The sequence below is a fragment of the Grampus griseus genome, assembly GCF_964374135.1.
Source record: "Grampus griseus genome assembly, chromosome: 5".
Taxonomy (NCBI): domain Eukaryota; kingdom Metazoa; phylum Chordata; class Mammalia; order Artiodactyla; family Delphinidae; genus Grampus; species Grampus griseus.
The window spans coordinates 77288295-77304984 of record NC_138998.1 but is presented as its reverse complement, the minus strand read 5'-3'; the positions used below and the strand labels follow the sequence as shown (position 1 = coordinate 77304984).

Sequence of the window (16690 nt, the reverse complement as noted above, 5' to 3'; positions counted from 1 at the left end):
GAAGGGGGAGACGGAGGGGGAAGCGGAGGCAGTCGGCGCCGCTGCTGGCCCCTCCCGTCGGCTGTTGCTGTGGGTCACCTGCAAGTGTTTTGGGGTCCGGGCTGTACCGGGTGGAAATGGTAAAAGGCACCCTCACCACCCCGCGTTTCCTGTTGAGAAAAAGGGAGCGTTGAAGATGATGAGGGAAAGCCCAGAAGGTGGTGGCAGAATAAATACGAGCTCTCCCCCACCACCATTTTTCTGAAAATAAAATACTGAGCTCAACCTTTAGGAGGAAAGCCCACCTTTAAGAAAGAGAGTCTTGGTCTGATGGACTCTGGTTTGATTGTATAATAATGATGATATAATGCTAATGACGATGATGACACTGCCTTTTATTTTTACCCCGGTGCTGATAAAGCGTAGCTACAGCTGGGGATAAAGCCCTTGAAAATTTGGTGTCTGAGGAGGGAATACTGGTGCTTTTGGAGTTGTGTTTTCTTTTTCTTTTTCAAGGATATGCATTTTAGAATTAAAATTTGACCAAAGGTTGATTTTTTTCCTTTTTTTTTTTTACTCATTGAAAGCCAATGCTCGTAAAATGCGGACTGGCTACTGCCATGACTGATGAAAAGCTAAACACTTTTACCCACGTATAATTCCATGTGTTAAGTCACCCTTTCCTTTGAATTTCTCAACAGTTTTTAAAATGAAGAAGTTTAATTTCCGAAAAGTTTTGGATGGCTTAACTGCCTCCTCCCCTGGCAGTAGTAGCAGCAGTGGCAGTAACAGTGGTGGCGGGGCTGGAAGTGGTTCCATGCATCCAGGAGGGACTGCAGGGGTTCTCAGAGAGGAGATTCAGGAAACCTTGACTTCAGACTATTTCCAGATTTGTAAGGTAAGTTTTGAATTGGCTTAAAGCTTATTATTTCTTTATTTTACTACTGTGAGGAAAGAATTAAAACACTCCAGGGACTGGAAATTGTTGAGATGCCAGTATCAGAGAGTCTGGTGCAGAGAATTTTGTGGGTAGGTCAGTTTGAATTAAGATATTCCAAGCATCAACTTAAAAAGCAATGATAGTTTAAGAGGGAAATAAGCAAACATAAAAAGTAGACTCTGCAAGATAATATTAAGGCCCATTAATGGACTACTTTTTAAATTTAATATTTATGTATAAATAGTTAATCCCATTCTGTCATTCAGAGAAACTAATTTTATTTCACTGTTCAGTATAAAATGATTAAAGCTATTAAGATGTTGCTAGAATTAAGTGGATAAGAGCTAGATGAATATGTCCATTTTAAAATATCTAGTGGCAGTGTTTAAAATTCTGAATAAAAACACACCCAGATTCTTAAATTCTTAATAAACAAACAAACAAACGCTATGGGCTTAATACTTGTAAGAACGCAAAAATAGCCTGTGTTCTGGTTTAGTGAGGAAGCATTTTCGGTAATTATACTTTAATATTGAACTTCTAATAAATAAGCAAAAGAAAGAGTTTCTGATGGGGAGAGATGAGAATTTACAAAACAAGCATTGTGTTAATATATAGAGATAATTGTTTTATTTTCTGACATCAAGTGATTTATAATTTGTATTGTCCTTTTTTGGGGGGTGGCCTAAGAATGTGCTTTTGACGTGTCATGTGCAGTAAGAAAGTTACCAAGTCATTCATATGATGCAGATGAATATAGTTTTATAAATGTGTTTGAATACATGAGAAGAAATAGTAAATTTTTGAAATTAAGTATTAAATTTTTCAGTAATTCAACACAAATTTTTTTGAAATTATTAAAATTATTTTTGTAGTAAACAGATTATGTGTCATGGGATAAGTTTCAATTATTCCCTTAATTTCTGTTCCCAGTAGGGTCATTATAAAAACAAATCTATAATTACTAAAATATTATAGATTACATAAAAGCAAGTTTATTTAGAATTAGGTTAGATAAACAGATTTAATTCTAATCTACCCTGTGAAATTTGTATACAATATAATTTTGTATACAAAGTTGTATACAATTTTGTCCTCACTTTGAAATAATAGATATTTTGTCAGATTAGGGAGGAGCTTAACAGTGGTCATGAGGCAAATATGTGAAAGGGTCCTAAAGGCCAAATTTGAACTGCTAAGCAGGGAACTTAGGCCCTGATTCTCTAATCTTTGATGTATTACTATTACCATTCCAAGAATCTTAAAAAATTTCCAAAGTCTCTCAGTTCGTGAATATGATAGTAATGCAGGATAGTTTTAGTAGAGGTAAACTTGATATAGAAAAGATAAATTTCTGAAACAGAATGGCATTGGACTGTTGATGGTATAAACTGGTAGAGAAGGTTTTAAGTAAAACATTTCAGGGGAAATGGGTGAATGCAAGAGAGGAAAATGGGATAGATAATCACCTTCCTATTTATTTAGGCAAGACAGTCATGCAAAGTGGCTGAAGTTAAATATGTATTACTTCAAAAACATATGGGATGGTAGGTAGAGCACTGGCCTAGGAATCAGAAAATTTATATTTTATTTAAAGCTCTGCCACTTGCCAGCCACATATTCTTTGGAAAGCCATTTATCTGCCTTGTGACTTGATTTTCTCATCTGTAGTATGGTAATAAGTATTTCTGCTCTTCTTACCTAAGAGGGTAGTTGGGAAGATCAAACAAGACAATTAGGTGAAGGCAATGTATAAGTTGGAAAAGGCAGTGAAACGCATATTTATATGATTGTTAAAGTTTTAAAATCACCTTGTTCTTGGTGGAATGACTATAACCAGTGGGTTATAAAATATTAGGTAACAATATTCAAAGAAATTATAAGGATAGAAAGCTATGTGAGCTGAACACTAATAGTATTGAAATCTCACTAAATGGGGAAAGTTCTGTGACATCTTTAGATAGGAATATAGTTAATTTTAAAAAGTGGTTATATGACTTTAGGTTACCTGGACTGTAATAAAATGTGTAAAGATGCATTAAAGAAACTCCAAAATTAAAACTGTTACTAAAATGGGGAATTAATTTGGACTCACTGATTAGATGTGCAAAGAACATTCTATTCTGAGTACTAAGCAGTTGGTACCTTCTGAGTACTTCTACCTTTTTAATATGGCCAAAATTAAAGTACAAATCAAGAATCTGCTCTTTTGAAAACTATCTTCCTCTCTATTATTTGATTGGTTGTCAAATTCTATCCTATTTCCTTAGTATTTTTACAATTTATTCCCTTCTCACCATCTCCAGTACTTGTTCATTCCACCATATTTTCTTGCCTGGTCTCTTCTTTTTTGTGTGTGTGTATGTAAAATTTATTTTGGATCTATAACATGTTTACTGATTTGAATAAGGCTTATTTCATTAACATGTAATTTCCCCCCGTAACTGTTACTAACAATGCACTCTGTTGAATCTCTCTCTGGTATCAGGTTCTCTTTAACAATTCAGTCCAATTTCATAACCTTAAAAAACACCTTTATTGTGAAAAGGAGGGATAAAGTGTTTAAAAAGCTTCTCTGACTGCACCTTGTTTTATAGTTTTGATTTTGGAACAAGTGAACATTTCATATAATTAAAAAATTTGGATCAAAAAGGAAAAAAACTCCTACAAATCTGAAACAAATGGATACAAATGAACCTAGGAGTATATAAAATCGATAGTATAAACCACACAGAAAAAAACAATTATTTCAAATGACATTAAAACTCAAACTTTTGGGCTTCCCTGGTGGCGCAGTGGTTGAGAGTCCGCCTGCCGGTGCAGGGGACACGGGTTCGTGCCCTGGTCCGGGAAGATCCCACATTTCGCGGAGCGGCTGGGCCCGTGAGCCATGGCTGCTGAGCCTGCGCGTCCGGAGCCTGTGCTCTGCAACGGGAGAGGCCACAACAGTGAGAGGCCCGCGTACTGCAAAAAAAACCCAAAAAACAAAAAACTCAAACTTTTAATGGACCTCCATGGTGAGGTATATCCTAAAGAGCAAAAAGAACCACAATGAAATATTCAGTTGCAATTCATAGTTCTTTTTTTTTTTTTTGACCACACAGCTTGTGCAAGTGAAAGCATGCAAGTGAAAGCTTGGAGTCCTAACCACTGGACCACCAGGGAAGTCCCACAATTGATAGTTTTGTTGTTAGTAGTAATACTAGTCTTGTAGCTTTGAAACTATTTTATGCATAATATACATTATATATGTATATGTTATGTATATGCATAAGCAAATACGCAATCATGTTAATGTCATTAAAACCAAGATTTTCAGTGTGAAAGCAAAGGGATACAAATATAATAACTGATGATTTAATTGTTCACTTAAATTGGAAATATCCATATGAATGCATGATTTAGTTTTCTTTCTGAAATTCACATATTTCCTAGCTTTATTTACTGAGAGGGCATAGAAATAATAATGACAGTCTGGTAGAAGTGAGCATCCCCAGTACTGATCATAGTCTCTGAAAGCCATTTACCAACAAAAGGAAGAAGGGCTCCTTGAAAAGAATGGCTGATTCTAGGTCCAGGGCAGGAAATGTACCAGATGAGCTTGATACCTCTTGCTATACCAGAAAGCAGGAATGCTTTCAATACCACTGGGGTTGTGTGGATACAGGGGTCAACTTCAAGGAGTTCACATTGGCCAAATTTGGGACAATTTGAGCCTTGAATACTGCAGTGTATAAAGCATAACGTATACAGGCATACCTCATTTTATTGTGCTTTGCTTAATTGCGCTTTGCAGATACTGTGCTTTTTACAAATTGAAAGTTTGTGGCAACCCTGCGTCAAGTAATTCTATTGGAACAATTTTCCCAACAGCATTTGCTCATTCCATGTCTCTGTGTCACGTTTAGGTAATTCTCACAATAATTCAAACTTTTTCATTATAATTATATTTGTTGTGATCTGTGATCTTTGATGTTACTATTGTAATTGTTTTGGGGCACCACGAACCTGTGCCCATTTTTTTTTAACATCTTTATTGGAGTATAATTGCTTAATGGTGTGTTAGTTTCTGCTGTATAACAAAGTGAATCAGCTGTACATATACATATATCCCCATATCTCTTCCTTCTTGTGTCTCCCTCCCTCCCACCCTCCCTATCCCATCCCTCTAGGTGGTCACAAAGCACAGAGCTGATCTCCCTGTGCTATGCGGCTGCTTCCCACTAGCTATCGATTTTACACTTGGTAGTGTATATATGTCCATGCCACTCTCTCACTTTGTCCCAGCTTACCCTTCCCCCTCCCCGTGTCCTCAAGTCCATTCTCTAGTAGGTCTGTGTCTTTATTTCCGTCCTGCCTCTAGGTTCTTTATGACCATTTTTTTTTTTTTAGATTCCATATATATGTGTTAGCATACGGTATTTGTTTTTCTCTTTCTGACTTACTTCACTCTGTATGACAGACTCTAGGTCCATCCACCTCACTACAAATAACTCGATTTCATTTCTTTTTATGGCTGAGTAATATTCCATTGTATGTATGTGCCACATCTTTTTTATCCATTCATCTGTTGATGGACACTTAGGTTGCTTCCATGTCCTGGCTATTGTAAATAGAGCTGCAATTAACATTGTGGTGCATGACTCTTTTTGAATTATGGTTTTCTCAGGGTATGTGCCCAGTAGTGGGATTGCTGGGTCATATGGTAGTTCTATTTTTAGTTTTTTAAGGAACCTCCATACTGTTCTCCATAGTGGCTGTATCAATTTCCATTCCCACCAACAGTGCAAGAGGGTTCCCTTTTCTCCACACTCTCTCCAGCATTTATTGTTTGTAGATTTTTTGATGATGGCCATTCTGACCCGTGTGAGGTGATACCTCATTGTACTTTTTATTTTCATTTCTCTAATTAATGATGTTGAGTATTCTTTCATGTGTTTGTTTTGCCTGGTCTCTTGAAATCACTTCCTAACTGATTTTGTCACCTCTTGTTTTACCCTATTCCAATTCATTTTGTTATAATAATGGTTATTTCTGAATTATAATGTAATTATGTCATTTTCCCTGCTAAAAATTCTGTGTTGGTTTCCCTAGAGCAGTGGTGATCTAGAAACAAGGGTCTTATGTAAAATCCAAGCAAAATAACACCTATTAAAACAAATAAATATGGTACTTTATTGGTGTACATTAAAAAAATAAATTATAATAAATTATTCAGCCAATAAATAAAAAACTGTTTTTATATTTGGTTTTGTTGTATGATATTATCCATAGACAGGTCGTAGGATATTTGCTAACCTTAAAAAAGTAAAAGTACAGCCTTTATAATCAGTGACACATCTATATGAAGTTCAAAAAGAGAAATGGTAGAAGAAATTTTTGTTCAAGGTCAGCAAAAAACAGGTTAATGGCATCGGTTTACTGCAATGTTTTAAGTTCAGTATGTATGCATTTGAATGCCCATGATATTTGTGCAGTAATGAACTGCCTTTTCCAAACTTGAATTCCATGAACACAATTTGAAACCACTGCTCTATACACTAAACTTCAGACTGTTTAATTGATCTTTATATAGTTCCTTTCAGAAGGGGCTCATGTTTACCTTTCCATCCTCATTTCCTTGATACCCTAAATATATTGTATTCCCTGAAAGCACCATATTTTCTCATATCTCAACGCTTTTCTTAGCTTATTGCTACAGATTAGAATATCTCTTCCAACTTTAATATAATTAGAGAATTCCAGTTACTTTTCATTACTTTGTAGTTGAAACACCATCTATATGAAACCAGCTCTGACCACTGCCTTCCTCATCTACCCACCCCAGGCAGAGTTAGGTTTTTTTTCCTCCTCTTCTCTGTTTGCCTATAGGATCTGCTATAGTGTGAATTTAGCAACTTATTGTGGTTAAAAAAGATTTTTTTGTCACTACTATTATACTATGAACTCTGGGAGACAATTATATTTTATTTTCTTATTATTGTTAGGGTGCTCACTACCTGTTAGGCCACTGGTTCTTAACTCTGTCTAAAAGAAAGATTTCTAGCTCTACCCAGTCTTAGAAAATCAGAGTTTCTAGGAATTGGGCCTAGGCACATGCATTTTTAAAAAAGACCCCACAGGAGATTCTGATGCACAGTCAATATTGAGAACCAGTATAGCAGGCACTTGATATACTTTATAAATGAAGTAGCATATACATGGTTGGTTGATTAATTGAAAAGAGATTAAAGCATAAAGTCATTAATAATGATATATGTCTTAAACATTTTATTTTAAATGAAAACATTTAAATATGCATCAATTTACAAATCACTTGATAAATGACCAAAATTATTTTGTTGCACACTGGTTCTCTGATTAGAGTTCTATGTGAACTTCTCATCCATAAACCGTCCCAAATTCATTACGTGCAATTTTCAGTTTTTGTTTGTTTAAAGTAGAATAAGGAGGAAACTTCAGTGTCAGATGAGATATATATTTCAACAAGCAAATAAATTATATATATATATATATATACACACACGTATATATATATCAGCTGACAGTTTATACACATGGGTGTATAATCTAGATGAATATATATATATATATATACACACAGACCTATATACAAAGTATAGATGAACATACATATGTGTGTGTGTATATATATATATACATATTTTTTTTTCTAGATTTATTTTGTGTTCATCCCTATAGCTACCTGGCCCACACCTAGTTAGTCTGGGAGCAGGAGGGTGTGAGTATTCTAGCTACAAGTTTACTAGTTTCAAGCATTTAATGAACCATTAGTATCAATCTGTGTTTTACAAAGAGAATGGAGAGTTTTTGTTAATCTAGTAATTTGCTTAAGTTAAAATTAGAAAGCTTCATCTGCAAAATATCCCATCTGACCTTCGTAACAGTCCTATAAAGAAGCCAAGGATAGTGTTAATATTTTCCTTTTACTGAGAAGATATCTGAGACCAGAGAATTTAAGTGGTATCCTTACATCTCCAAGTTGGTAAGAGACATAGATAAGTTTAATGCTCTGGTTTTTGATTCTCAAATCCAGTACTTTTTCTGCTTCATTTTTCTTACTTATTAGAAAAGGCAACATGATTAATTCCTTAGGAAACATAGAGACTTTGAGAAGATAAAGACTATTCTGTTGCCTCTCCCTTAAAAATACATCTCAAATCTGACCATGTCTCTTCCACCACATGCCTTGCCTGGGCTACTATTTTATGGCCTTTTCGGGTTTCCCCTGCTTTCACTCAGTCTTCACCACAGTCTCATAATAGGTAGAAGAATCCTTTTAAAATTTAAATCATATCATGTCATTCCTGCTCAGAGTTCTTCAATGGCTTTTCATTTCTCTTAAAAATAAAATCAAAAGTCCTGTTATGTCTTACAAAGCTCTAAATGATCTGGCCCCTGACAAGACATGATTTTCAACTGTTTTCTGTTACTTATTCTGCACCAGCTACACTTGCTTTCTTACTGTTTCTCAGACATGATTCCTGCCTCAGGGCTTTTTGCATTTGCTATTTCCTTTACATGGAACATTTTCCCCCCAAATAATTATATTACTTGTTCCCTTTACATCATTTAATTCTTAGTTCAACTATTAACTTCTCCGAGAGATCTTCATTGACCACTGCTCATCCCCTTTACTCTCTACCCTTATCCTGATATTTTTTCTTGATAACACTTATAACTACCTGTTATTAAATTATATATTATTTGCTTGGTTTTTTGCTTCTCCTATTATAATGTAATTCCATGAGGACAGGGCTTTATTTTGTTCACAACTATCTCTAATTCCTAGAGCAGAGCTTGCCACATAGAAGGCAGTCAAATATTTGTTGAGTGAATAAATGAGAGCAAGGAATCTGATAGAGTGATGTATTAAGAGCAAAATAGATATATTTTGAACAATTTTTTGGAAAAGGCTTTTATTAAATACATTTTATATTACATAAACACAAGGAAACCACTGAGCAAAAGAGTGACACCACTTTAGGAACATGGTATATATTTTTTAGAAAGATATGGAAAAGAAGATTGTAGAAAGATTCAGTTAAATTTATTTCAATTTTATTTTTGTTTCCAAATGATCTTTTTAGGGGAACAATTCAGAAATATTAGACTGACAGTGACAAACATACAGGATGTTCTAGACCTAATTAACAAAATAGACAAAATAAATAGATCACTAGAACCAGATCGCATAATAGCTGAAGTTTGAATAAACTCTTAAATTAACCAACTCACTATTCATCAACATTTATAAGTTGAATTTATAAATGGTCATGGTGTCAGAGACAATGTGTGGATAACTAGTGTAACTTCTTACATGGAAATGGATTTGTAATCATGATATTCATACCAAACATAATATCAGATCTTTCCAGATAAACTGGTGTAAGCTCAGAAACATGGTCGTGGACTGTGGAGAGTTGGGCTTTCCAGGACCCTGGAAAGCTGAAAGGAGATTAATTGCCTAGATATCCCTTCCTCAGGTTTTTCATTGTCCCATATTCTTCCAATTTCATATCATTTTACTTGGGAGATTCTGTACCTGAGATTGGCACAAGACCATGATCATAGTTCCACATTTCTGCAGTTTTCATTCATTAAAAGAACTATACAAGATTCCCTGAGATGTGTGGACTTGTCTCATTCTATACTTATAAATGGGTTGAATAAAACATAGTACAGTTGATACTGCAGGATAACTTATTATGGATAAAGCATCTGACAAAGACTTCATGCTCCCGTCACTAGAATGTACAGTAGCGAATAGACATCTTTAAGAATAGTAATGGAGGCAAACCAGAAGAATTAAGCTCTCTTGTTAGGATTGAGGTGTTAACAAATTTAAGAACCAAAAAGAATTAAAATAAAATTTTTTTAAGAGCTAGAAAAACCAAAGCCAAGTTATTCAGTACTCTAGGCTCTCTACTTTGCCTATCCTGAGAGCATAAGGGTGCAGGGGCAGGCTTGAGTAAGAAATTATAGATTTGTGGGAAGTATGATTACAAATTTTTTAGGTTACCATAGAGAACAATTATGTTTTCTCACAAAAGGTCCTTTGGTACTAGTATATTTTCAGCAAATTGAGCTGTTGGTCTCATTTAGTATGGCAGTTCTTATGTCCTTAAAAACAAACGGTGTCGTGCTTTGTGTATGTCTCAATATAGAACTAATTTAAAATCTTATGTAATTTCTGACTTTGGTTATCTGTAGGATTATCAGTAATGATTAGAGTAGATTCCTATCTCTTGAAGTTTAGTGCATTTCTGTAGACCCCTTCCGACTTTACTTGAAGATGTGCCTGTGAAAAACCATAGTTAAGTTTCATAGTTTACTTGTAATGATAGAATGATTATATTGATTTCCTACATTATGGTTCCATGAACCATTTACATATTAGTTTAATAGCAATAACTTTGTATCCATTAAAGGTTTCAAGTACAATAGAAGTCCTGTTCTAAGCTTTTAAATTGAGTTTTTCTTCAGAGAAAATTGAGTTTTTGTTCCTAATTAATTGTCAAAATAATAATCTTTATAAAAGATCTTAGTTATAGCAAGAGTTCTTTTCTTTTTTAATTTAAAAAAGAAGACAACTTTTCTTCTTTTTATTATTTGAAGGCTAATCTTTTGATGTGTGTTAAACACAAGTGTTTTTATTTAAAAATATACATTAAGCATACCGGGGAATCATTTCTACTTATCTTAGTAAAGCTAAAAGTTATTTATAAGGACTGGTAGAAAATCAGTGATTAAGTTTTAGAAAAAAAAATAGAAATTGTATTTAAAGGATTTATAGAAGGTAGTTGTAAACAATAGAATATAAGACTTCCAAAAAGTGCATAATAGGCCTACTGTGATACATGTAGAGAGGCTTGGTTAAATGGAGCATTCATAGTCACTGAAGGAATACAAGAAGATATTTTGACAAGTTTATTATTCAAAAAATATTTATTATACAGAGTTAAAAATGATTAGGTCATAAACCATTCTCAGCCAACTGACTCTAATGAGTGAAATAATGTGTTTTGGTTGACTTATCAGAGAAATCACTTATGCTACTTTCTGGACTTACGTAAGATATTAGAAAGAAAGTATGATTTTAGTTCTATTGGAGGCCCCAAATTACCAATTGTTGTTGATGGTGTAGAGAATGACTTTGAATATATTATGTAATGATGATATATTATCAATATAATGAATTTTAATTAAAATATATAATATTTAATGTATTAATTTTAGTTGTGTCTTATAATTGGATTATGTATATACAGTAAGTATCTCTTGGATTGAAAATAGCATAAAAGCAACAAATAATGGTGGTTTTAGATGTAGGTTTAATACCTGGATTTAAAAGGTAGGGTAGCTAGAGAAAACTGTTATATTTCTTCAGTTTCTCTCCTCTGTTAATCACCTATAGATTTCAGTCACATTAGAAATCTAGTACTTTACCTAAATGAACACAATAAAATTAGACTGTCATGAAAATTTATTGGATGGCTTAATGTTCAGTCTAATTTGTTCATTATAAATTGACTAAAAACCTGTCTATAAGTCTGCAAACCAAAGAAAGTTTGAAAATAAGCAGTACAGTAAATTGAGAAGTTAGGTTGAGTCTGGGGGAAATGCTTAGTTTGTCAACATTTAAGTAGATGGAAAATGTAAAGCTAGCAAAGGAGACATAGGAGAACTGAGCAGAATGATATGAGGAAAACTCAAAAGTAGAAGCAGATAATCTGAAGCTTTCTTAAGAAAGATTATTAAGAGACAAATTCAAGAGTATCTCAGCATTGTAAAGAGATCAAGGATGGTGAAAACGAAACAAATGAAAAACAAGCAAACAAACCAAGAACTACCAAGAGACAGCTGAATTAGACCAAGAGGAAGTTGATTAGGGTAAAAATATTTATGGTAAAATGATGGACAGAATTAAGGTCACACTATAATAGAGAGTAGAATTGATAGGATTAGTACTTTTAAGAGTAAGCGTGTAAATTGATTTTAAATAAGAGAAAAGTGTTGGGAAAGTAGCAGAGATGGTAGATTCTGATAGCATTTTGGTATATTGTAGGGGGGTAATTGAGGCTACCAGAAAAGGAAGAGTAGGGTGGGAAATAGAGGTATGATTTGCCCTTTAAAGTAGTAAGGGTATCTTCCTAACAGAGTTTACTGTTGTTTAGAAATTTGCAAGGGCTTCTTTTCCACAAATGCCACCAGCAGATTATACTTTTGTCAGCAGTGCTCTGTTTTCTCCTTTTAGTACCACCAAACTTAGACCTGCATCATTCATGGTATAAATTTTACTCTTGCAAGATAATTCCCTCTCTCTCTTAAGACAAGACAAGGTTAGCATGATATAAAAGCCTTGTTATTTTGTTTTTCAAGACAAAGGCAGGCTTCCCTAATTGAATTTATAGTTATTAAAAAAGAAAACAAAAACAAACAAAATAAGACACAAGAAAAAGAAATATCCTGAGCAGTAAAAGATTATTTTAAACGAAAAAAACAACAAAAAAAGTAAGGGTATCTGATTTGGAAATTTTTCTTTACTTGAGGAGAATACATATTTCATTTGAATTCTCAGTAAACTCTGTGCTTTATCTCCATATAAAAATATGTGGTTCTACTAGAAGATTGTATTAGTTTCTATCTCTGCTGCAACAAAGTACCAAAAACTTAGTGGCTTAAAACAACACAAATTTATTATCTTATAGTTCAGGAGGTAAGAAGTTTGAAATGGGCATCACTGGGCTAAGATCCAGGCATTGGTAGGACTGCATCCCTTTCTGGAGGGTCTAGGAGAGAGTGTTTTCTTTCCTTTTCCAGCTTTTATAGGCTGCTCACAATTCCTTGACTGGTGGCCCCCTTCTGTCGTCAAAGCCAACAGTGGCCAGTTGAATCTTTCTCGCATTGCATCACTTTACCTCTCCTGCTTTCCTCTTCCACATTTAAAGACAGTCGTGATTACATTGGGCCCACCAGGATAATCCAGATTAATTTCCCCATCTCAAGGTCCACTGATTAGCAGTCTTCATTCCATCTGCAACCCATAACTCCCCTTTGCCATATAACCTAACATATTCACAGGTTCTTTGGGGAGCCATTATTCTGCCTTTCACAAAGATGCTCATTACTTTCACCTGTCTTTTGTTTTCAGTTACTTTATGGAAAACAAAATAACAACAGAGACAATAGTATAATAAACTCTTAGCTTCAATGATTATCAACTTTGTAAATCTTCATCTCCCATTTCATTATTTTAATGCAAACCCCAGACATTATACCATTTTATCTGTAAAAACTTCAGAGATCAGATAAGTGCTCCCTCTCTCTTTTAAAAGCTATGAACCCCAAACCATTGTCACATCTAAAAACATTAACAAAATTTCTTTATATAATCTAATATGCAGTTAATGTTTAAACTTCCTAAATTGTTCCATAGTATCATTTTATAATTGAATTGTTTGGATTGGGATCCAAACAAGGTCCACATTTCATTTTCATCTGACTTGAACTTATCTTTAGTTCAATTTGTGTGCTGTTAGAGTCTGTTGGTTTGTTTTGAGATCAGCTATCCTGTGCTTTTGTGTGTGTTGTTGAGAACAAAGCTCTCTGATTCATTTCTGAACTGGATGACTATATGTGAGGAAGTGGGTGGGCTGTGCAGTGTACCACAAGATGAAAAGTAGACTTAAAAGTTATTTTCTAGAGATGGTCACATCTTTTAAGGAATTGGAAAATAATATTTTAAGTCAGCCTGAGCTATTCCTACTGTTTGTTGCTACTGTGGGGTATATTTCCCTGAGAATATTAGAAAAGAGGAAAATATTAAAGACATAGGATATATCAAAGTGAATAAGAGTGGAGTAGATTTTTTAGGTTGCACTCAACAGTATTAATTTTTATCTATGAAATAAGTTACTGGAGGGATAGGATGGGATCCCGTTGCACGTCTCTTTTTTTAAGTGAATATTTAAAAGACAGGTGAAAAAAGAAAACATTTGCAAGGACTCACGCTACTTAGAATTATGTAGCAAGAAGCTGAAAGTGCATTGGTCAAGTCTATTAATGTAGATTTCTTCTACATTATAGGATAACAGATTAATAGACTAAATATACTTGAAGAACTGAATTAGAGTGCATTAAGAGGAGGAGCAGAATATTGATGAGGAACGTACTTTGATTTATTGAGAAATCCATTTATAAATAATTTGTACACTATTTTTATTGGTTACTTATATAATTCAAAAGCCTCCTGGTAGTTTATTTATTATAGGATCTTTCTTTGCTTTTTCCAGTTCTATCTTAACCAAAATTCCGTTGCTATTTGAGGTAATATTCAATACTCTTTTTTTAAATTCTGGTTTTAATGAGATATAATTGACATACAGCACTGTATAAGTTTAAAGTGTACAACATAATGATGCGATTTACATCTATTATTGATTAGCACAGTAAGTTTAGTGAATATCCATCGTCTCATATAGGTTCAAAATTAAAGAAATAAAAAATTTTTTCTTATGATGACAACTTTTAGGATTTACTATTAACAACTTTCACATATAATTAGCAGTGTTAATTATATTTATCATTTTGTACATTACATCCCTGGTACTTATTTATTTTATAACCAGAAGTTTGTACCTTTTGACTGCCTTCATCCAACGTCCACCCCCCACCCCACCTCTGGTAACCACAAATCTGATCTCTTTTTCTATGAGTTTGTTTGTTGGTTTGTTTGTTTTTGAAGTATAACTGACCTACAACACTATGTTAGTTCCTGTTACACAACATAGTGATTCAGTATTTCTCTACATTTCAAACTGATCAATAGTCAGTACTCCTTTGTTCTGACACAGGTATTAGTATTAGCCTAGGCATTAGGTGAATTCATTTACTTATTATGTATATTACTTATTATGTACTTATTTATTAAAGACCTATATTATGTATAACTCTATATTAGGCACTTTTTAACTAGGTCATCATTTTTTTGGAATGAGTTTGCAAGGCCAGCACACACTATATGAACCATTTATATTTTTATGGGATTAATGATTTGCATCATGTGTACTTCATTTTTTTGGCAAGTTTTATAAAACTTCCTCTTTTATTTTCTTTAATGAAATTTAAAAAAATGGCTTAAATTCTTTGCTTCTTCCCTCCTCTTTATTTGTACTTCTACTATTTTTGCATCATTTTTAACATATGTATTGTCTTTCTCTTTCTATTTCTATTCTCTTGACTAAAATCTCTTTTATTCTAAAATGAAAGAACCTGGAAAATGTTAAAAACATATTTCTTTTGCCACAATTTTCATTCTCCTAACAAGTCTAATGGTTTTATTGGAACTATTAATATACCAAAATAGCTGTTTAAGTCACAGATTCTCTTTTATTTATCAGTATTCTCTTTAAAGGATTGAAAGGTGTTTAAACTTGGTATGCTCAGTGTAATCCTCAAAGAATTATCTTCAAATCATGCTATTTGATAACTAACCTAATTTCTGTCTTCATACAAAGCAGGATTATACATTTATGATAAAAATTTTATTTAATTTAAACATTTTTCACATGCCCATGTATTTTATTCTGAGGAGAGCTATAGGTTTAAGAAGCTTGGAGTAAAAGATAAATGTCGAGAGGATTGGATACTAGGAGCAGAACACTTGAGAGCTGACAGCTGAAAGCAACATAAGAAAGAGCAGGGAAGCAATAATTTGAGGTATAATTTACACATCATAAAATTAACAGATTTTAAGTGCTCAATTCAATGAGTTTTCAGTTATAAACACTATGTAACCATCAGTCAAAATATGATATAGCATATCTTAAATTTTTAAAAAGTTTCTTCCTGCCCCTTTCCAGTCAGTTTCTACTTCCACCACTTTCCAGAGGCAATGAATTCTTAACTTTTATCACCATAGCTTAGTTTTGCCTGTTTTTGGACTTCATATAAATAGAATCAGACAGTATGTATTGTGTGTATGTGTCTACGTGTGTGTGTATGTCTTCTTTCATGCAACATAATGTTTTTGATATATGTCTGTGTTGTTGAATCTATCAGCAATTTTTCTCTTTTTTATTGCTGAGTAATAGTCCATCAGATAATTTTATTGAAAAATTACATTTCTATTACAAATATAAACATGCTCATAACAGAAAATACAACAGGTAGAGAGAAAACACTCCTAAATTATTCAAATTTGTAGTTTGAATACTCAGATACAGATAATGATTAGTGATTTCTTTGAGGTACATTTTATATCAGAATTTTTTGTTTAGTTTTTTGTTATGTGGAAATAAATGACCACCCATATGAGAAGAGATGTTGTTTTTTCAAAGCTTGCTATAGCAAGGGAGTCAGTGACCATTACTTGCTTTTGGCAAAGACTCAAAGACCAGCAAGGGAGTGGGGAAAGCTTTATACTGAAAAAAAGGGTAGGCTTCAGGTATGCTGCATTTTTTTTTTTTAAACTGAAGTACAGTTGATTTACCATGTTGTGTTAGTTTCAGGTATACAACAAAGTGATTCAGTTATATATATGTATATGTATATATATATGTTCTTTTTTCAGATTCTTTTCCATTATAGGTTATTACAAGATACTGAGTATAGTTTCCTATGATATACTTGTTTATTTTATACATAGTAGTATGTATCTGTTGATCCCAAACTCCTAATTTATCCCTCCCCCCCTTCCCCTTTGGTAAGCATAAGTTTGCTTTCTACGTCTGTGAGTCTATTTCTGAT

The 16690-nt window shown here is 33.5% G+C and overlaps 1 protein-coding gene across 4 annotated transcripts in view; it reads left to right on the top strand.

The window, feature by feature from the left end:
• Positions 1 to 688: 688 nt before the first annotated feature.
• STXBP5L (syntaxin binding protein 5L) overlaps positions 689 to 16690 on the top strand; it is a gene marked incomplete at both ends in the record, with an annotated part of 357252 nt that continues 341250 nt past the window's right edge. For all 4 annotated transcript variants that reach the window (XM_082655376.1, XM_082655374.1, XM_082655375.1 and 1 more), the window contains one exon: positions 689 to 877. In XM_082655376.1, the coding sequence (XP_082511502.1) occupies positions 689 to 877 (189 nt within the window). The remainder of the gene's footprint in view (positions 878 to 16690) is intronic.